Genomic DNA, 23,245 nt, shown 5'->3' on the forward strand with positions numbered 1-23,245 from the left:
TTATGTCTGTCTCCACATTGGGTGAGTGCTAAATATTTGCATATGTGTGCATGGGGATGGGAATGGATGTTCGTATCTGTGTGTGCCTGTTTGTGTCTATATGTCAGGTCGAGTATTAGACGCCACTTCTCTAGGGACATCTCAGGCCCTCCAAGGTATGGACGTCTATTTCCCCCACCACTCCCCCTGCCGGTCGCTGACGTCCTCAGACATCGGTGCGTTGGTTGTTCTTGGTGTCCGGGGCTGGGCGCTCAGGTATGTACCGGCTCACTCCCGGTGGCTGGCTTGTCAGGGCCTGGCACCTGTGGCTCGGTCGGGCCCCTTCAGGAGGTGGGGTGCTCTCAGCCTGGGCCTGGGGCTTGGTCCACTCTGGCACAGCTGGCTGCCAGCGGAGCTCACGGGCACGTCATTGCAACCCCCCTGGCTTCTGTTCCACGGCTGCTGGGTGACCCCTAATCTGGGACTCTCCTCATCTCTTTCCGGGAGAGTGGCATGGTTCCCCCTCCGTTGGTCTTCCCTGGACTCTTGCGCTCTGGGGGTCTCTGGATGTCTAGAGCCTGGATCTCCTCCATACCTGCCTTATGCCCTGGGGGATTAGGCTCCCCACACCATCTAGTAGATTGTTACATGAAGGAACCTTTTGAATACAAGCGCTCATGCTCACAGGTGTACACACAGGTGCTCACAGACAAACTACACCTTTTTTCGCTGCTACCTCAAACCATACTGTGCGCTGTCTATCTTACGTGCTGCACAATAGTATTCAATATTTAGTATTTACTGTTATATACACATAGATTACCGTGATGTAGTTTATCATATTGCTCTCTTTTTTTCCCTCAGATGATCCAGGTAGAAAAAGAATTAAAAAAAGGCAAGAGTAACTCAATTTCAACCAAGTTATGTAGAACACCATCTCTAAACAACAGCAGAAGACCACTCCCATCAGTTTAGAACAGAAAATTGAAGATATGCTTCACACAGGTTGGCCACCATTAAACAAAAGAAGATTGTAAGAATGCCATTGACTGGTGCAATGATTCTTGATTTCCACGGCAACATCTATATTATGAAAGCAACATCCTTCCTTGTGTCAGCAGTTCAGGCTGTTGATGGTGGTGTAATGGTGTGGGGGACATCATACCACACACTGGACTTGAACACAAAATAAATATGGACAGACAGCAAATGGAGCACGAACTAAACTAGACTGGAAACAACTAAACTACAGAGCACAAACCTGGACCAGAATGAGAACGAGCAGAGGAGATTGACGATGGACAGCAGGGAGAACACACGGGTGAGACATGGTGGATACACAGACGGACCAGCAACTACAATGACAGAGGACACGACTTAAATACACAGAGAAACACAGGGGAATTACACACAGGTGGTGGACACAGCTGGGAATAATCAACAAGACGAGACAGAGGTAAAACTGAACACACCCACATGAGACGCAGACCTTCACAATAAAACAGGAAACGAGAACACTACACCAAGACGCAGACCTGACACTGAGACAGACAGAATGACACATGGAACCTGAACTAAACCTGCAAAAACATGACAACTCAAAATACTGGGTCAACCTGACCCAGAACCGTGACACTTTCACCATGATGACGTTCCATATCACGAAACTCAGCCAATTACGTCACTGTGCTGAAATACCTTCTATATTCACCAAATCTCTGTGTGATGCTGCCATCGAAATATGAACCAAAGTCTTTGATATTTCCAGCAGCTTGATAATTCTATGACATTATGAATTAAGGCATTGTACCAAACAAAGTGGCAGGTAAGTGAAATTTGGTGAAAGTGGTGATGCATGCTCAATCAGCCTAGTAAGGAAATCCCAGAAATTAGATTCTGTTCTGGATTTTCTGTGGGAGGAATGTTTCATCCAGATGAGAAAATTAGCTTTAGCGATCAAAACTGTTTGTTTGTTTGTTGTTGTTTTTTTACACCACATTGTAACCTTGTTTCTGTTGTCAAGTATTGATTATAAATTGTATACAAGATGGTTATAGCTAATGTCTCCAGCTGCTTTTGGGTCATGCTAACTATTGCACCAGTGCACAAACACACTTAAAGTGGTTCATCACAGATGACACCTAGAAGCTACAACAGCCTTTGCCAGCATCCCTGTGCTGTTAGGTAACAGCCTGCCATCATTACCTAAACAATGACCTGATGAATTTAATAGTTTTAGGCCTTAATATAATTAAATAATTGACTAAATGAAATATTTAATAATGTTGAATCAAGTAGGAAGCTTTAGTTGCACACATCGAAACTGTTTTGTGTGCCAGGCTGTGAACATGTTTATTTCTCCTGTAAAGATGGGTATGCTAACAATGCAGTCTATAGGAAATAACTCCCTTTAAGAATCATTTCTGCAATAACTTTATTTTTCAGACCTGGAGGGTCTGATTACAACCTAAATTAAACAACAAGGTCTTTAGAAACTACCGCATTTCAAAGTTTAAGCTGGTGACTGCTCATTTTAGCAGCTATAATGAGATCTGACACATTTACTCAGCTGGGCTTCATTACGTTTTAGTTCGCTAAACAAACACAAAAGACATCTTGACATTTTACTGATTAATGTGCTCTCTGCTCATCAGTGTCTGTACCAGTTTAGTTAAAGGCAGGAGATGCTTCACACTGTGCGATTTGATTTTTTTGAAGACGTAACTTGTGGGCTATGTGGGTGTTGTGAAAATTCTCCTTGCATGTCTCAAAGGTGCTACTCTTTAGAAGAATAGAAGATGTCGTGTGATGAATCAGATCCAGTTTAATATTCATGCTTCTGGAGAGAAGGGCACAATTATTTGACAGTTGCTCTATGAAGGACTTCGTGAAGTGAACATCAGAGGCTGACATCAGTACAAAATTGATTCATTCAGTCATGCATTCAACTGTTGGTCGTGTGTCTGGTTATAGCTTTTTTGAAATATCTTGGACCACCTCAATGCAGCAGAAACTGTTTCAGTCAGTAACTGCTGCAACACTGTGAGGCCAAACAGAATAACCTCAGGCTCTGAAGATACGAAATGCTTGGAAGAATTTTCAAGTATAATAAGTCACTGTGCCCCAATCACTAGACCAGGGTGACATGTGAAAAAAAATCCTCCCAAGAAAATTACATTTTGCTTAATCAAAACTGAGAATAGATGACAGACTTACAACAATGAGAGAGAAAGAGTGACACAGGTGTTATTATCTCTTTTCTGAAAATTCTCAGCCGGCAAATTTGACAGAAGAGAAGTAAAGCACAGCAAATGCTACATCCAATTTAGGGAATACAGAGGCATTGTTCTTTTGCACTCAAAAGCAGAATGAGGAGAAATCGATGGGAGAATTCTCAAATACTAAAGACGGCGGTTATCCTGGCCCAAAAGTGTCAATCAGCAATCATAGTGGAAAACACCCTAGCCAATCATGTTATTGCACACAGTAAAGTTTCAGAAGCTGTAATCATATAAAAGTGTAAGCAAACAGAGTGGGAGTAGAACCAGTGGTTTAAGTTACAGGGTTAGTAAAAGAAACAATAGAAATTAATCATATACAAATTTCTATTGTGAACTTCAGCAGATTTTCTTTGCGTACAAGCTTTGAACATCTGACCTTGTGGATTAAGCAAACTGAATTCAAGAGAAGCAGAGCATGAGCAGAGCATGATATATAGGGCTGATTTCCAGCACCTAGACGAAAGGTAGAATCAGGTGTCTAATCAGCATCCTGATTGTAACCTAAGAGTGAATACCACATCCTGGTCTGCACCAGGTATGCAAGGCCTTTCACAAAAACACCATTCAGCACAAATGATGTTTAGATCTGGTCTCTAAGAAAAAAATATTTAAAATTAATTAGGACATTACATTTTGTGCTGGTTGTAGCTCAGGAGGTAAAGCAGGCCATCTACTACTTAGAAGGTTCGATCTCTGCTCTCATCTTCATGCCAAATCTCCTTGAGCAAGATACTAACCCCAAGTTGCTGTCCACTGCTGCAGTATGAATGTTAGACAGAGCACACTTAAGCATAGAAAAAAAGTGCGAATCAGTGGATGTGGCATGATGTATGAAATCCTTTGAGTGCTCTGGGAGAGCAGAAAAGTCCTATATGAGAATCAGTCTGTTTACCATTTAAGATTTAAATTTCACTTCATTGCAGTCCTTGCATTTGAAAAAGCTCTTTTTATCTCCTTCCTCTCTTTCTTAAATCTTTCTCCATCTCTCGGTGTCACTCATTAACCTTTTTTCCTCTCCTTGGCAAACACAGCAGCTGTACATTTGGCTAGCAGACACATTTATGACTAACCGTGCAGAATACGTGTCTGAGTTTGCTGATATTTGTTGATTTGTATGAAAAGATGCATTTGAAATTGCCTGCCACTAAAAAAAAACATTACTCGATTCATGGTCACCCCTCTTCTGTAGTTCTAGGTACATGTCAACCACAACTTTATTTATCCCTGCAGTGCATCACAGCAACAGAAAGGAAAAAAGCATGTGTTCATATGGCTGCTGAGGTGAAATGCTTTATTGTAGCAGGACTTTGCTTAGACACCAGTGTACCTCGCTCAGCAACCTTCCAGTACCAGTTTCAGCCCGGTTCTAACTGAGGGTGTGGCAGAAAGTTTGAACCCTCTGCTCCACCTCTCCCCCTTCAGCTGAGTCAGTGTCTAGGAGTGACAGAGCAGCTGATTATTTTCTATCTAGTGTCTCCTTTTTATGTAGCAGCACCCTGGGACCTGCACACTCCATGGAAGCACAGCTAAAGATGGCAGCTGGTGTAGATGCAGACACAGTAAGCCTGGGCGATTGACTGGGCGTGCACGGCCACACCGGGCTGTGCTGAAGGTGCAGGAGAGTCTGTGTTGTATGTGAAATTATAAATAACAGTGAGCAAACATGAAAGGTAAGTCCATTTGTGAGTGAGCTTTGCCACACAGGACCATACAGCATGGAAAGATCTAAAATCCCAAATGGATTACAGTTCACTTTCATTACATTGTACCTCCTCACAACAACAGCCACTTTACCACATTGTAAGGTAAAGAGTCTACAAGATTATAGATAGAAGCACAACAATCTAACGATTCCCCCATAAGCCCTTGGTGACAGTGAAGACAAAAACAATGAAGTATAAAGAGTATAGAGTGACAGGCAAGTAAAGAGAGGAGAGAGTATAGAGATGCCACAAATAAAGAATGAAATCATAAACTCTTGGCATGTTGGTGGGGCCAGCAGCCACCGACAGGAACATGAAGGTGGTTTCAGAGCCAGAGATACCTGAAATAAAGGGGCAGAGAGACAAGGACAGAGAGGACATATCACAAACTACAAGGGAGGGCATAAAAAATTAATGACATGATATTTAAATGCATGCAGAGTAGAAGAAAGGAGAGGAGAAGTGCTTGGTGCGTCATGGGAGGTCCCCCAGCAGCCTCGGCCTACAGCAGCATAAGTAAGGGATGTTTAAGGGACATCAAATTAACACATTATCAAGTCACACTGGTGGGTCTTATTCTACTTAAATTAAATAAAATTGCTTCACTGCAGGCGCCCTGTAGTTAATCCACTAATCTGTGTAATGCCACCATATTTCAATCCAATAACTGAAATGGACACGTTTGTTCTAATAATGTTGCAATTGTTTATTGTTTTAAGTTGATATTTTATGTGTCTATTTTAAAGTCATGACTACAATGTGATATAAAAGTCAAAATGTGATATAAAAGTCAAAACCCAATTGAATCGGTTTGTTTCCTTGGATGCTCTGGAACAGGACCTGGATTGGGTCTAATACATTCAGACAGATCGGTGATTCTCAAACTGTGGGGCAGGTCCTCCTGGCGGGTCCAAGGGCCACTAGAAGTGTGGTGTGAATGATGAGGGAAGAAATCATCAACTTTAAAGATTGATTTCAGCAAGCAAAGCAAAGCACAAACAGTTTGCTGATTCTACTTTTCTCATGTTTTATTGTGCATGAATGCAAAAGCTTTTTGCTTCTGAAGTGTAAGAGACACTGCATTAGAGCAAGCAACTAGAGAATAATTTTTAACAATATGGAGCCGGACAGGACGCTGACACTCAGACTTGCAGCCATCTTTTCTGGGCTACAACCCTTTTCCCCATGGATTGCAGTGATAAAAGAGACTGTTTACAGACAACCTCCAACTGTCACAAGGCTTCGTTTTACTCTTTTGACTTTTTAATGAAACCACGAAGACTTCACATTTGCTAAACCCCCAGAGCTCAAAAAAAGGCCTTTATTCTCACATCGCCATCCAAATGTGAAACCTGTGGGTCCAGCAGGAACCTACGGGCAAGACCAGCAGGGGAAACACTGATGCACAGTAAAATGTGAAGTGTAACTTATTAAAAACCCATGAAATGACTCTTTACTTTCAGAGTCTGTGTGGTACCAAATCACTTTCAAAGTCTAGAAGAGCCATATGGCTAGGAAAAGCACAGCTATAATAATGAGCATTAATAACCAAATTCAACACCTGGAACCGAGCCATTATTAAACTAATGTGTGTGGCTTCTGGGCTGGAACTGCACTCATTAGTAAAGCAAATACAAAAATAAACTTGTTTTGTTGCTAATTTCAAAATATATAGTTTAAGTCTACTTAATATTAATATTAATGACAGCGGTCAAGTCTTAGCAGACAAGTGTCATTAATATCTATAAGGCTTAGGAGTGATGTCCAGTGTCTCATTCCAGCTGTGGCAATGTCAATAAGCAATAATGGCTCTCTTTTAGTCCTGTCAGGTCTGCAGTCAACAAAATAAATTGGACCTAATTGCAGACAAAACAGAGATGGACAGACTGTGCAATGAACACATGGACTTTATACACACTAAGAGAGGAATAACAATGCACAGTTGTCCATGACAAAAATCAGTCATTGTTGCTCATCAACCCCAAAAGATTTTTTATTTTGCAATAATCGCAGTATATAGAAAGAAGGTTGCAAATACAATGAAAACTACAGATCCCTGAAGTTCATAGAGGTGGGATTTTTTTACACTTGCTTCATGCTTTTAAATCAAAGTGTTGAGCTAGGAATGAGAGAACAATTTCACTAATCAGTCAAACCTGCGTAAAAATAAAACGGCAAACCCCTTGCGTATAGGAAAAAAAACATTTGCGTTCTTTTGGTCACCCACACAGAGGTTGAGCTTGCAACATCCGTAACCTCTGGGTCACTGTTTTCAATCACTTGGCAATTTCGCTGGTCATGTACTGGTCTGACACAAACTGACTGCACTCCGTCACAAACTGGGAAAGGTTTGCAAATAACTTGCGTCTCATTTATAAACACAGACAAATTGAGCAATCAATCTGAGTCAGTCTTCACTGATGAGCACAATTCATCTACGGCACATCCATTTGCAGCAGGGGAATCGATTCAGCAGGTTGCCAACTGGTTGTATTCTGGTTATATTCTTGTGTATCCCATCCCGTACTAAGTACTTCACCATATTTGGAGGAATACCTGAATATCTGTTTCTAATCTAAATTTATAAGGTTCTGGCTGGACTTTGAGTATAAGTAATTCACTAGCTGGGACCACATCCTCAGTTACAATGAGCGATGATAGATGAGGGACCGTGTTGTGGTGCTGCGGTTTGGGGAAGGCCTCAAAGGGGACTGGCAGCGGCTCCCGGGCAGATCCCCATGTACTAACGAGAAGTGAATAGAAGGGGGGTGTTGTGTTGTGGATTTTTTTTTACCACCCTTGCCCAAAGAAGGGAAAGGCAAAGACATAAATTGAAAATCAACTCAAGTTAACTCAGTCAGCAAAAATGCTCAAAATCTAATTGTAACATCCTGAGTTGAATCCACTGTGGCTCTACTTTGTTGAAATGTTTTCTTTACAGTGATGTGGCTAATGCAACGTTAATGCACCAGCTTTAAAGGGGCACGTCCTCCTAATGATATTAATATGAAATCCAATATAAAAAATTATAAACTGTCATGCAATACAAGATTAAGCAGTGCTGACAGAGGTTTGCTGAGAAAGCTAATTTGTTTAGCCAGATCATTTCCATTTTCTTTCTGTTATAAGAGATAAGAAAGCTCTCAATCAGAACTGCTTATGAAATATAGCATTCGATATGTACAAGTCACAAGCTGTAAAGCGTCTGCATAATGGAAAAGCTGTTGGATGAATGTCTTTCAGTCTGATAATGAGCCTCTTCAGGCTTATAGCCTCCATGCAATGTTGAATTGTCTCCTGTAGGTTTATTCTTATATAAAACTCCTGCTGCACTTTGACAGGATTCCCTTACAAAGAAACTTCTTCCAGACACATTTATTCCAGCAAAATTAATTCAGTCGTTTATCGCTTATAGATAAATGTACATCTGACGCAAAATCTGGTGTTCATCTGAATTGCTCTGCATAAAGAAACTAGAACATGAGCATTGCAACTTTTCCTGAGTATTTTGTATTGTGTTTGTCTTATACCTCAAAATCTATTGAAATAAAATCAATTATTTTTATTTTTATTTTTTTTAAGAGTTTTCCTGTAACATCATAAATAAGTAAATAACTTGTGACTGGCTCCTTATATATATTTGTGTTAACAAGAAGCTGAACAGATGTACCTAACAAAAAAGCTAGTGAGTGTATTACAAGTTTGACCATTTGTTATATTTTTCAATCCTTGGTTTCTGTGTTTACTTGGTTCCTGTTCTTGTGAAGAGTTTAGCTTTATTATTCTAGCCTCTCTGGTATTCCTTTTGTATGATTTTCTTGTCTCACCTCTCTCATTACTTCCTGTTTTGCTTTGGTAGTTGTCTCCTGGGTTTTGCTGAGTTTTACTTGTTGCCCATTGATTGCGTTGATTTTCTGCACCTGTGTCTTTCCTCAGCTGTTTCTGCCTCTCTGATCATGTGAATAAATAGTCTTGTCCCTCCACTTAATCTTTGTATTCTTAGGTTTTAATTAAGGATTTTGATTTATTTTATGCCATTGTGGCTATGCTTTTTGGACTTTTTTGACATTATTCAAAGGTTTTGGTGTGGCTCCTAAATTAAATTTAAACAATATGAACAGAACCAAATGTGTAAATTTCAGGATGAACTGATCAAAGTTGAGCCATTTCACATGCACTCACTATTGTAATTTTTTTTCTGAGTAGTTATTTTATCAGTCACACTTAATCAGACTCAATTAAATGTCATCACAGATATTATAAGACAGATATCCGAAAAGAATTCGGTCTAAGATAACCAAACAAAGAACCTGAAGACTTTTTTTATGATTTTGTTTTGCTTTGTAAAAACATAATAGTTTCAGGTCATTTCTACAACCAAGGTTTTGCTCTATAATGGCATATTTGCCTCTTCATAGCAGCTGTTGCATTTTTAAGGCAGTTATGAAGCAAATAATATGACCTTATGTGTGGTTACTTGTCACTGACCATCTAATAAATCTGTGTTCCAGTTTTAGTGAGTGGAATTCTGCTTGTGTAGCCCTAATTAGCAGGTCTGTGTGACAGAGTTTATAAGCATATCATGGTAGCTGGCATTTTCTAAAAAGTTATTACTCCAACCACTTGTTCAAATAAATGCACCTCTTCTAAAAAAAAAAAAACAAAAACCAAAATCGTCCCAGTTATAAAATCATCTGTCTTGCTTTTTTATTTATGTGTGTATTAAAGTGACGCAGGATTAAAGTTTATTAAAAACTGTCTTCTATAATTGCACATTTTAAAAAACTGAATTAGGCTTAAGTTGACTGATTATGCTGCCTTTTGGAGCAGCTTTGTGGTCTCAGGTTAGTCACCTCCATCTAAAATGTTGACAGGTCAGTTATTTTTCCCTTTAAATTACGGTACTAAGCTGTGACTATTCCCCTCTAGTCACTTTCCAGAATTACTCAGCTTTCTCCAGCATCATTCACGCTTGTTTAGGTAGATCAGTTACAGCCTGCGCCATGTTTTTTAGAGTCAGAAAATACACTCATCAGTGTCTTAACTAAAGAAGAAGAAACTAAAGAAGTAAAAAAAAAAAAAAAAGAAAAAAGAAAACAGCCATTCGGGAGAATCTGCAAATTTAGTTGCTTCTTTATAATAACAGCGTGTTATTTTTCCCACTTCTCCACAGATGCTGATTCGTTGCACCCCTGTGTTTTATTCGGTGCTCAGGAACATGACTATACATTTTCTAATGACTATTAATATGAAAATGTTGCACCATGTATGCGTATGCACGGTTTGGCTCGCTTTTTTTTGAGATGTTATTTTCAAATGAGCTGGCACATCACAGACACAAATATGTGCAAACATGCTGAACTAAAACAGGAAGTTATTTTTATTTTGATATGAGAAAAATATCATCTGTAGAGGCTCTGTGCAAAACAGGGATTCTCACAAACTGCTTATGCAGATGTTATGCTTTGAGTTAGAGAAATGGTCAAAAACTAATAAATAACGACTTCTGTTTGGACTGTCAGATACCCCAGCTGGAAGACATAATCAATACAGTGGATTAGTGCCAACAACATCTGATTCAGCAGCACACACACACACACACACACACACACACACACACACACACACACACACACACACGTGCACATGAGATCAAAGGGAAAACTATTTTTCTTGCACACTAAAAGACACACGGGTGTCTTGGATCTTTAATTTTCTTCCTGAGACTTCTGAAAAAATGCACAGCTGCCGCCTGAAATGCCCACAATCCACAGAACAGAGCACACTCACCAGCCATTTTGTACCCCACACCTGTGCAACTGCTTGCTAATGTAAATATCTAATCAGCCAATCATGTTGCAGCAACTCGATGCATTTAGACATGTAAACATCCCTGTAACATCCTGCCGAAGTTCAAACCGAGCATCAGAATGGGGAAGAAAGAAGATTTAAGTGAATTTGAACATGGGATGATGTTGGGGGTAAATGAGCTGGTCCGATTATCTCCCATACAAACAATTCTAGGGTTTACAGAGAAGGCGGGTTTGCAGAAGAATGGCAGCAGTAACTAAAATAACCACTCATATTAAGTTATGCAGAAGAGTATCTCTGAACATATGACAGAACAGAAGACCATACCAGATGCCACTCCAGTCGGCCAAAAACATGTTTTCAACACCAACTAATAACAATCAGTGGACTCACTGAATCAGTTGATAAATGCATGTTTCTACAAAAATTAGATCCAGCCTTTGATCTTATTCTGCATTTAAAATAAAATCAACAAAATAACATATTTTGGGAATGTAAGATATGCGGTAAAAAGAAACAAGCAAGCAATATTGTATCCCAGTGAAAATTACAGAACTATAACCAATAGTTAAAAAACTACAGTGTCATGATGTGCTGTGTGGCAGGCAGGAATAAGGACCCAAACGCAGGCCTCAAAACAAAGGAGTGAACAAGAGGAGGCAGCTTTATTTCTGCTGTAGATAACTCTTCATAGAGAAAACAAAATAGAAAGCCAGGAACTAAAATATAAACATTAACACTCTGGGAAGGTAAGGAACTAAAGTGGGAACAGAGCTAGAAAAATACTAAGCATACGGAAGGGAAAAAAACCACAGCACTGTGAGGATACGACACAATGCAGAGCAAGGAAAACACAGGGCTTAAATACGCTGATGGAAAACGAGGGAATGAGACACAGGAGGAGAGCACAGCTGGGAAAAATCAAACATGACAAGACCAAGGGGAAGCAAAACTAGAAACACTGACATGAGACAAGGGACCGTCAAAGTAAAACAGGAAGTATAACACAGAGATGCGGACTTGACACTGAGACATAGAGACCTGACTGACCGGGAAGACAAAGGGAACAAGGAGACAAGACATAGCACGTGGAACATGGGGAAGGCAAAGAAACAAGAATCTAAAGCCTAAGAACTATGAATAAACACAAGCAGAAAATAACCCAGGAAAATAAATTGCTTAATAAACACAAAACAGTGGGTCAGACCCTGGACCATGACATACAGTTAAATCTTCCCAGTGATAACTAAAACAAAAGTGGGAAATGTTGTCAATGTTAATTATTAACATGTGATGAAAGAAATCACTGATAAATATCTCTCTGTTCCCCCAATTGGTAGAATCAATGTTTTTAAGATCAATGTGTTACCACAGTAACTTTGTCTTTTTCGAAACATTCCTCTGCCACCTCCAACAGATTTGTTCTTTAAAATCAAATCCTATTAGTGGGATTGGCGTCCTTTCTCTATTATACCTGCCTTTTGATAGTGGGTGGTTAAAATGTCCAAATGTATTTCTGCATTATCAGGCTGCACAGCTGAGGTCTGTTATGTTTCATTTTTCAACAAATGGTATGTCTCATTATACACTAAATACAACAAAGCTTGTCAACCTTCCAATAGAAAGAACATAATGTTATAAAGAAAGGCAGTATATATTTGAAAGGTTTTGGGGACTCTATTATTTAGCTTCGTAAAGGATCCAACAGAAAGTTTATCAGAATAACTTTATGTGGCAAACATACCATGTTGAGTTTATGTTTTGAACTGGCATAAATCATTTATTTCTTTGAAAACACATTTGCTTTTTGAAGGGTAAATAGGAGAAATAGTTCATTATTTGTTTTCTCTTTAATTGTGTTGTTTTACATTTGTTTGAATGTGTTTATAAACTAATTAATAAATTGTACCTTTACCTTTACCTTTGATTGATCTGTTGTAATGAGGAATAAACAAAGAAACACCATATGGACGATGGAAGTTCTGTTAGAACTTCAGAGGTCCTTTGCAGAGTTTAGAAAACTTACTGGAAGGAGAAACATCTACAGTACAGTACAGACGGATGTAAGCCACTGAGTAAAAACACATGCCAGCTGGATGGGAATGTGCCAGGCAGAATTTAAGACTTCGAGAGCATATGGGATGTTTGGATGAGGAGAATTTAACGCTTTGAGTTGAACATCATGTACCATGTGAAGTAGTAGTAGTAGCAGCAGGAAGCGCATGTCCCTGTCATAGCATTACAGTGAAACATAGTGGTGGCAGCATCATGCCATTGAGTTCTTTTTTTGGCATTTACAATGACTGTAAGACTGGCTGGAACCGAGATAAAGATAAATCCAGCCAAATACAAAAGAGGCCACGTGACCTGAGTTGAAGCAAACAGTTTGTTTTTTCAACATGACAAAGCTCGATTAGTCTGGGAAAAGTCTCTAATTTAGTGGACCAGCCAAAGCAAAGATCTGAACCCCACAGAACCCCCTGTAGAGAAACACAAGTTTCACTTTCTTTCCATATGTGAAAGTTCGAAGCTGCCGTATTTTATGTTTTATGTGTAAAACATGTAATGTTCAAATGTGACATTTGTCCAAGGAGGGCTCTGTCTTAAGCACAGACGAAAACATCACCAATGGATCCTTGAATGAACACTCAAAACCTTAACAATTTAGCATTGTGAGGCATTTAAAGTCACAAAATATGAAGTCAATCCACATAATTCTCTATGAGGTGCTCATTGAAGTGAAACAGCTGAAAAAACTGAGGTAAATTTGGGCACTGAAATCTAAATAGTTGATATCCTGATGTGGTTAGGATATGGTTCCTTAAGATAGGAAATTCAGCCACATGTAAAGTACATGCTTACATGTGTTTTGCTGTTGAATTATTATTAATATTTAGTAATATTTAACTGCCATATATATATATATATATATATATATATATATATATATATATATATATATATATTACACACACACACACACACACACACCCACAACTGAACACACACACACCCACACACACACCTGAACACACACACACACACACACACACCTACTCGCTTAAGTCCCATTTGGGGTCGCATTTCTTAACTCCCACCCTTTGGGGACACCACTTTCTGTATGGTTTAGAAGCAAGCTGGCAACTGAATTTTACTCCTCCAAGTCCATAGAAATAAAAAATCACTTGAGATTTTCATTTTAAGCAACATTTGTCTATACAGTATTTTTACCTTCCCATTGGGGACAGGGAATGTTTAATGTCCCCTTTGGGGTCTTCAGCGATACACAGATAAACAAACTATTTTATGTCACTTTTGGGGTCGTTACTTCCATTTGGGGTCTTCAGCAATACACACATACACAAACTATGTTATACCACTTTTGGGGACGTTACTCCCTTTGGGGTCTTCAGCAATACACACATACACAAATTATGTTATGTCACTTTTGGGGTCGTTACTTCCATTTGGGGTCTTCAGCAATACACAATACAATTTCTAACATAATTTTTTACCCCAGTCCAGTTTCTGTCTTTCAGTGCATAAGGTTCTGCATTGATGCATTGAGTGCAGTCCAGCTTCTGAGGCAACTTGCATGTGTTGATGAAACGCATCATGTGTCTTTCAACTGCACGTACCTCATGATCTTCCCACTTACATTTGGCATTACCTCGGTTGCCTTTGAAGAAAAGAAAACAGACATCAATACACTGCTTAAAACCTTTTCAATATCAAATGTTTTCCTCCTCTACTCAATGAATAATGTCATGTATTTAATATATATTCTTAGTGCTTATTTGCTGATTATATTCTTTTACGTATAAGAGACTGCCAGCGTTGAGTGTAAACTAGGTCGCAGGCTGATAGGAAACTGCATGCTTTTGCAGAGCATATGAGCTGCAGGCAGAAAGTGAAACGAAGTAGAGTGTTTGATCGAAACTTAAAGTGTACGTGACGTCTAGAGGAAGTATATAAATAACCAGACTGCCTGCTGCTGCTTAAGACTTGAGCTGATGTCTGTGTGCTCAGTCTCCATTTTCCGGAAAATGTAAAATTAAAGATCATTTTTTGAGTTAGACCACTTTGAGCCGTGTCTTTCTTCGCCGTTAAAAGAATACAAAGAACTGAATTTAATAATTGGTGCCGTGACCCGGATTCTTTTGCGGCTGAGAGGTCTAATTTGGACCTTAAGGTACGATCTGATATGAGGCGGACAACAGACCGGTCTAAAAAGATTTAAAGGTAGGCACAAGCCTGTTCAAAGTAAAAGCAAAATTGTGCATATTGGATGAATTCTAAATTATTTGTTCGCCGAGTTGATGATCGCGACCGTCAAAAATTGGCTCAGTAGTGGTGAAATTAAACTAAACTTAATCATTTATTTATCACCTTTTCACTTCATTAATTCACTGAACCATATTTACTTTTCTGTGCCAATGTATAAAGTTTATGTTTATGCCAAAACAAATTGGTCAGTACCCTTTTTCAAGGGAGGACTGAAAGAAGTCCTTGGAGATGAAGACGTCCCTGGAGATGAAGAAGTCCATGGCCCTCTGTCTCCATCCTGATCCGTTGTCTCATTCTCTGGTGTTTTTATTGCCTCCAGAGCTGATTGAAGAGGCTCACTCTCATCGCTTGAGTTATCTGAATTTTCCAGATCAACTTTTTCTAAAGGTTTCCAGAGCATTTAATAATTAAAAAAAAAATCAATTATTATATTTTAGAGCATCCTAATAAAATTTACACTCTTACCTTCAGGGTCAATTTCAATATCATCAAGTGTTTGGCCTTTATAATGTGAAACAGTTCCATTCTCCAGTGCCAAAAGCAATTTGCTCATCTTAGCAAGCTGAAGTGTTCCCTGAGGCAAGCGGTAATACTGCCTGTGCACACGTATGTCATGACCCAGAAAGTCTGCTAGTTGATCTGCTTCATTTTCTTGAAGATTAAGCACCTGCGAAATTGTTGCGATATGTTTTCGGAGCCTTGTTGATGTTAAGATTTCAGGGTGTTTTGCTCCACTCTCCTTTGCAAACATTTGGATACAGCGTCTTCCTCGATAGGCAGATAAAGCTCCTGGTCTAGCAAACATGTAAATGTTCTCTTTGGGGACGCCACAAGATTCACGAGTTTCCACAAGGAGCTCCATTGCAGAGACCATTGATGGTTTTAGGAGAATAGGAACTCCTCTCCCTCGTTTTCCACGGATTTCTACTCTGGTGAAGAAATCACACATTTTTTTCTCAAGTGAGGTCAGACAAGCAGCCATGTCCATATTGATTTCTGACTTTTTTCTGTCTTTAAAGGTGGACACCTCCATTCTTGATACCTCTCCTTCTCTTCTTCTGTTAAAAATGATCACTTGAGCGAGTGTCACTTTAGCAAGCATTGCATAGCTGTGTGGAGTTGGAGTCAACCTCAGCATTCTTTCAGCACCACTTTTAACAGTCTCCATATGGCGATCCAAGCATTTGACATCATCTGTTAAAGGTAAAATCTGTGGTGCATTCCACTTAGATTCCTTCATGGTTGTTGTTGCACCTCTGGTGATCAGTCCCTTCCATCTAAAATTTTTGATAGCCTTAAATTCTCTGGCAAATTGCACAAGGCTTGAGTCTCTGTCTTCTGAGGACAAATTGTCAGTCTCTACAAGCTCACAGATAATTCCCAGATTGTTGCCAATTTTTAGAGCTAAGGTAGGTTTCTGGAACGTAATTCTTTCAGGATTGTACCCAGCCACCTCTTTCACTGCAGATATCAAATGGTTGAAGTTTGCAGGATAAATCAGTTCCTCTGCCTTTTGAATGGGGGTATTCTTCTGAGCTATAAGCAGCAGTCGCCCAAGTTCCCTAAGCCTTTGCCTTATGTAGTCATGTCTGTTCTTTCTTGAACCATTTAGATCATAAAGGTGCTCTCCAAACTGAACAAGAAGTTGGTCATTTTGGATTAATTGAGTTACCTCGTCATATTTCATGCAGGAAATCACAGTTTTCAAGCCCTCTCCAATGTCACGAGCAACAGCAGTTTTCAGTGCACATTTGGATCGAACCCGCTGCTTCCCACTCTGGGAGTCTTCTTCACTTTCTTTCTTTGCTCGGCATCTTCTCATGTGCTTCCACAGTGTTTTCTTAGAATAGAGTCCCTGGCAGTGATAACAATGAATGTAATCAATGCCCTCTGTGGATTTCTTTGTATAACATCTCTTTAAGATTTAAGACATGATAGAAGTATTTTTTGTGACAGATTAAAAGTTAGAGCCATTTAAAGATAAATAAAACATGTATATTAAACATTTTCCACCTGTTTTTGTCTGGTTATAGCATAAAATTCAACACTGGAATCACTGGTTTGAGGATATACATTTGAAAAAAAATAATATGTCATTTAGAAAATAAGGTTGCATGGGGTATTTTTTTAAGAGGGATATGAAAATTAATATTAAAACAAACCTAAACTGCACAGCAGTGTACTTGTTTAAATTCAAAGACTTGTTACCAATGTTTCAGCTACCTTCTGCGCATCTTCCAGAGTTTCCCTGGTCCTCTCCAAGGAGAAATCATCAGAATATTGTAGTGGCTTTGAAGATACAGAAATTCATTATATAGCAGACATATTTAACAATAATAAACAGTCGTTGTGTTTTCAATTACACAGTACTTGTATGGACAGAACTTTGTTAAATTAGTTAGGTAATAAATGTATTGCGTGTATAAGAAAAAGCATCATGTAAACAAATGACAGACTAACAGTAACTGTTATGCTTATTGTAGCTGTTAGCTAAAACCACTAATTTAGCTTAGTTTGCCCTGGGTTCAGCTTTGACAAATATGATCGACTGTTATTATTATTAGGCCTCACACTTAAAACTTTTGGGGACGTTTCTAACACAAATACACTCTGCTTTAACCTAAATGAGGACAGTAAATGGCAAACTGAACTAAGGCTACTCATAAGATACTGATGAGAACATATTATGTGCAGGACACTGCTGAAAAGCTGTGTGTGTTGAGACAACAACCAGAAATAAAAAGACCGACAAGGTGGCTAGAGCCCTACTCCCCACCCCTCAACATTTTTATTTCTGGTTGTCGTCTCAATAAACAAACACAGAAGCAGCTCTTCAGTGGTGTCCTGTACAAAATGACAACAACAAGTCAGTAAGGACCCAGTACAGGCTTTAATGGAAGGACAGCGTGATGAGCCAATGCAGCGGCCCCACAGACCACACCCCACCATACCAGTATATTCACTGATATTAAATACTATTATCTTATCGAAATACAAAACATACTTTGTATTTCAACTCAAAAATAAAAACACCATGTTCTGAAGAGGTTTAAGAAAAACTTGAAGAGGTTTAAAATTTAAGCTGTTTTAACAGTACAGTTTATGTGATATCTTTGGGCCAAAATCAAATATAGTTAGACTTATTTGACATCATGTGCAGCAATAGTGCAATGCAATAGCTTACCATCTTGCGCCAAGGCCAGTCAGCTTTCCCGTAGTCATAAGTTATTTCTTCTCCTGGGTCAATGTCACGTAAGGCAAACAGGCAAAGATGTGGCCTTCCTTTAACTTCAACTGTTTTCATCTTACAGCTAGGCCTTCGGTGGTCATCATTCACAAGCCTTCCTAATGACTTGTCTTCAACAGAAGCATCAATGCTTGAAGAAAAAAAAGTATCAACAGTAGAGTAAATCAACATACTGTGTGGCATGTTGCATAAATAATAGATATTTGTAGTAGTGTATTAAGTATAGCATAGATCCAAAATACACTGTAACATGAAATATTGTCTTACCACCAAGAGGTTCCTTTCCATTTGAAATCAAATAAGAACACTTCCACCGTATCATTGAACTTGTTTTTTTCAAGATAAGGATCTGCTTTGCAAAGTTCTCCACGGTATTCAAGAACAAATTCCCCCTGTTTGAAAAACTGTGAGGCAATTACACCACGACCTTTAAAAGAAGAAAATATTGCTCTAGTTTAAAAACAAAAACAAAAAACGTTTCCACCAATTGTAAGACATTTTAAAACTTATGAATAAAGTTACTCTTCTTTACACAGCCTATTAAAAAACTATAACATAAACACTTGATAAATGCAAATGACATGAGCAAGGTTATCAGTACTGAATGTCTAATTTGCATACAGGAGCGAAGTGTTACTGTTTATGCGTGCTGTAATTATCAAAATGCACAAATGACACTATACCTTTGCATGGGCTGATGAATTGCTCTGTTAGACCAGTCTTGTCAGTTTTCAGTTTAATATAGTGTTCTGCATCATGTTGAGGATTAACTCTTTTTCTTCTTCTACCTGATGTTTCCATCATAATATCAAATGCAAGATTTCTTTTCTGTAAAAAGAGATTTAAAGACCTAATTATTCCCTGTGTTCACCAACTCCAAATTAAAATACAGTATGCCTTTTCTTAAACACTTATGATAAAATATAAATATTTGATAAATTATTAAAAATATTTGTTAATTACTAAAGCACACTATCAACTCTCATGATTACATTAAAGATTACACTGAAATTTAACATTTGTACTTTTTCTTGGCTTTTTTCTGTTTTATTCGATTGACTCAGTAAAGAATGGCAGCAAAGCGGGGCAGAAAGAGAGGGGGGAAGACACTGGGCAAAGGACTCGAACTCAGGCTTGTGCCAAGAAAAAAAAAAGTCAGGCTGGTGTTGAGGCCACCGTGAAAACAGCTAACAAATAAATGTCACCACGCTAATGCTGTTCACAAGACAGCAAAAATCAGCGATCTGGAGAAAATTGTCTTGTTATCATTCCCCCCCCCCTACATTTTATTACTCTGATTTCAATGTTAGCTCATTTGGGCTTTATCAAGGGCACACCTAGCTAACCAACATCAGCATTCATCTTGAAATAACTTTCTTACATTCAGACAGAAAATACTGACATTTCTTTTTGTCGTGTAATTTCCTTTTCAGCAGAAACCTAAAGGCATGGCAATAACAAACTAAATGTCTTAAGCTACTTTTCATACCTTTAAAGCTGCTCCATGCACTGCTGCTCTCCGATGGTCACCTCCATGACTGCGATCCAAAGCTATTGTGACCCTCCCCCACCCACCTCTTCTTTCGGGCCTCTCCCTTTCGCGCGCCTCCCGCCCGCCTACCGGCAGGCCCTTGCCGCACCCTGCCCCGCCCACATATCTAAAAAAAAAAAAAAAATCTGAGAAACCAACGTTTTTTGCAAAGCCTAATGGCAAGATTATGATTATGCACTTAAAGATGTTCAATCAGTCGGTTCAGTATTATTTTAATTATTAATTTAATTAATTATTATTTTAATCACTGTTTAACTTATCAAAAAAAAAAAAAAAAATCAATATATTAATCTGCAAAAATTAAATCAATTTCTAAATGTAATTTCTCAGTTTCCTTGCTATAAAGTATAGAGGAACTAATGTTTGGGGTTTTGTACACAGTGAATAAAATTGTCAAATGAGAAAAATAAGAGATGCCTTACTATTCCACTGTTAATTTAAGTATCACTTTTACCTTTTTTGTTCTAGTATTATAATTTTTGTTTTGTTTTGCTGCATTTTATTTCACACTATTTTCTATGTTTAAAAACAGTCTAAAATATGTAAAGACTTAAATTAGGTAATAAACACTTTATCTTAGTCTCTCCAACAAGCTCTAGATCTTCCCCAGAGAGATCCCAGTCAGTGGAATATGCCCAGGGAGGCACCCAGTAGGCATCCTGGTCATTTTGATGTGGTGGAGCAGTGTCTCTCTTTCAAGCACCCGTCAGATGACAGAGCTCTGCACAGTACCATAGACCTAGAGGAGCTAACTCTAATCACAGCCGCTTCACACTCAGCTGCAAACTACTCTAGTGCACACTGAAGGTCATGGCCTTAAGAAGCCTGAAGTACCATGTCATTTGCCAAAGATGAGACCCCAAGGTTCACAAACCAGACACCATTTCATCCATGAAAACCACCAACAGAATCAGTGACAAAGGTCAGCCCAGGCAGAGTTTAACCTTCCCTGGGAACAAACTTCAGCTTTGTGTCAAGAATGCAAACACAGCTCTCGCTTTGGGAATACAAAGCAAATCAGGTTACCAGAGGGCTCATAATTGGTTTATTTCTCTCAATCCAATTGAAAGTTTTCTATCCTCTGTGTTTGGAATTATTGTCTTGCCTGAAAATCCACACTTGTCTTTTCTTCAGATTCTTTTGAACAACTATCCAGGTACACTTCTCCATTCATTTTTCCTACAATTAAATAAAGTCTACCACAACCTTATGGTGTAAGACAGCCCCCACCATAGTGTCTCCATGTACAAACTTTTCTTTTTGCGTAGTGTTTTTGAGGGTGATATGGAGAACAAATCTCTCCAAAAAATGCTGTGTACAATGATATCAAAAGAGTTCACCTTTGAACATGTGCATACAGGTCAATGCAGTAGAATGGGTTACTTTTTTTTATGGGAAAAACTGCTATTTGCATGTCTTGATGCATGCTCGATCATCCAGATAAGTAAATCCCAAAAGGTTGATTAAGTTCTTCTGGACGTAGCATTTTCAATGGGAGAAACGTTTTATCACTCATATCCTCCCTGGTGAATTTGATGTGTTAATCCACTGAGTTAATGTGATCCATTACTTGTGGTACATCCTGAGATTTGATTTTCAGCTAGGTGTCATCCACATACCTGAACCAATGACTTGGTGGTGTTCCAGGGTAGGATAACAAAGATCTCTTTTCCACTTCTTCCATGTACAAGTTATGAACTACCTATTCTTCAGTGACTGGAACGCAAGTGAAGTAAGAGGTGTAACATTGTACAAGACCATTGTTTCATCTGCCTCCATAATGGCATCTCTCACCTTCTCGACAAGTTGTTCTGGATGTGGTGTTCAGAGCTGCCTACCAACAGGTTGAGCATCGAAGCCAGAAAATTTGAGATGTTATAGGTGGCCATGTTGATCATACAGAAAATTGGTCTTAAATGTACACCCTGTTCATATAAACAGTAAGCCATAGAATCAAGAATTACTTACCTGGATGTTTGAGCATGCATCAAGACAGTAATCAACGTATTAACATTATCTGTGCAAAGATGAATACTTCTGAAGTAAAACAGTGAAAAATTACAGCACTTTAAAGGAATAGAAAGCCAGGTATTTGGCACATTTTGGCACCTTTTGTGAGTTGAAATTTCTTAGGTATTGAACAGAAATGATTTAACTTTACATACCTAAAAAGATTTCCCTCTAAATTCAGAGGGGCTGTAACTTCGGCTTCTATTGTCCGATTTGTGTTGATTGACATCTCTTTTTAATTGTTTGAGCTAATAAAATCACAGTAATATGGCCATGTTCATGTCAGTCCCACCAATCAGAAGTTGCAAGGCCAAAAAAAAATGCATGACCTCGCCCTGGTCCAATCAAATGCCTGTAACTGGGCAGAAAATTATAATTTTTTTTTAAATAGTAAACAGCTCCAAGGCATTGTGGAAGAAGGAAACATTCTGTAGTCCCATATAGATGTTTAAACATTGGAAACAACAAGCAAAGTCCGATTATAACGTTACTGATTATTGATCGTAAAAATATTGTGGTCTGATTTTGCGGCTGGTTCGTTGATTTTTGGTCAGAGTGTGACGAAGCTTGCAGTTCTGGAATCTGTAAGAGCTTTCTTTTCAAAACCATGTATTGTTTGTTTGGTTAGCTGAGGCTCCGTGCTGATGAGGCTCCACTGTGTTTGTTTACTGACATTTCATGAAATGGTGTAACTGCTTTTGTGTTTGTGTTTGGTGGTTGTAGAAATGGTAGAAATGGATAATATGAGCATTTAGCTGAGATTCACAGGTCTCTATGGATACCATGTATGCCAGGACTTAATATTAGTGAGCTTGTCTTGCAGCCGATTAAACGGGATCTAACTCCTTTTTGCCCCCAGTACCAGGGCTCAAAAGGTAGTTCCAGAACAGTGTCAGCCTTCTTTATGCATGTTGAACTTTTTTAATCCCTGGCTCTAATGCTGCTACTCTATCAGATCATGGCAGAAGAGACGACTCTCTACAATTTACATTGGCTTCTCCTGTGGTTAAATGACAGATTAAAACAGATATGTATGGGAACATATGAGTAAATCAGTGTTGTTGAAGAAAGAACAATTCTTATTTTTTTATTTTATATTTCACTTGCTGGCACAACTGCTGTAAGAAGACTCTTAAGAGATGTGCTATCAGGAAGCAGCTGCAGTCTTTATACTTAAAATGGCAGCACAGAAGGATTTGAAAGAGAGGACTTGTAAGTGTGCATCCTTGTAATCTTAACATAGATTAGCATTATAGTGGCTCTTTTTATCATACAGATATAAAGAGCCACATATTCATCATGACTCAAGTATTTGTGATCAAGGAAAAAAGATTTCAGAATATGTTAGGAGATATTGGATGGTAATGATTTCTAT

At 38.7% G+C, this 23,245-nt stretch overlaps 2 protein-coding genes across 2 annotated transcripts; both read right to left on the minus strand.

Moving 5' to 3' along the window:
* Nucleotides 1–452: 452 nt before the first annotated feature.
* LOC146365612 (uncharacterized) lies at nucleotides 453–16,094 on the minus strand. The gene is made up of 3 exons (XM_084915481.1): nucleotides 15,527–16,094; nucleotides 15,254–15,442; nucleotides 453–586 (listed from the first exon to the last, which is right to left on the minus strand). Exons 1-3 carry the CDS (start codon nucleotides 16,092–16,094, stop codon nucleotides 453–455), a joined length of 891 nt encoding a protein of 296 aa, XP_084771607.1.
* Nucleotides 16,095–17,818: 1,724 nt separating this feature from the next.
* On the minus strand, nucleotides 17,819–19,177 carry LOC146365613 (histone-lysine N-methyltransferase set-1-like). The gene is made up of 4 exons (XM_084915482.1): nucleotides 18,992–19,177; nucleotides 18,576–18,735; nucleotides 18,246–18,438; nucleotides 17,819–17,905 (listed from the first exon to the last, which is right to left on the minus strand). The coding sequence occupies exons 1-4, from the start codon at nucleotides 19,110–19,112 to the stop codon at nucleotides 17,819–17,821; spliced, it is 561 nt and encodes a 186-aa protein (XP_084771608.1). The 5' UTR covers nucleotides 19,113–19,177.
* Between the last annotated feature and the right edge of the window lie 4,068 nt (nucleotides 19,178–23,245).

The sequence above is a fragment of the Perissodus microlepis genome, chromosome 19, assembly GCF_051167445.1.
Source record: "Perissodus microlepis isolate ML-2025 ecotype Zambia chromosome 19, ASM5116744v1, whole genome shotgun sequence".
NCBI lineage: Eukaryota > Metazoa > Chordata > Actinopteri > Cichliformes > Cichlidae > Perissodus > Perissodus microlepis.

Bases quoted from the DNA above. Each gene is read 5' to 3' on its own strand.
- LOC146365612 (XM_084915481.1), bottom strand. From the start codon at position 16,094: ATGGAGGTGTCCACCTTTAAAGACAGAAAAAAGTCAGAAATCAATATG. The intron at 15,443-15,526 runs GTAAGAGTGTAA...GGAAACCTTTAG, and splicing joins TATTGAAATTGACCCTGAAG to AAAAAGTTGATCTGGAAAAT. The intron at 587-15,253 runs GTACTGACCAAT...CTAATCCCCCAG, and splicing joins CAGTCCTCCCTTGAAAAAGG to GGCATAAGGCAGGTATGGAG.
- LOC146365613 (XM_084915482.1), bottom strand. From the start codon at position 19,112: ATGATGGAAACATCAGGTAGAAGAAGAAAAAGAGTTAATCCTCAACAT. The intron at 18,736-18,991 runs GTATAGTGTCAT...CTTCTTTTAAAG, and splicing joins ATTCATCAGCCCATGCAAAG to GTCGTGGTGTAATTGCCTCA. The intron at 18,439-18,575 runs GTAAGACAATAT...TTTTTCTTCAAG, and splicing joins TGGAAAGGAACCTCTTGGTG to CATTGATGCTTCTGTTGAAG.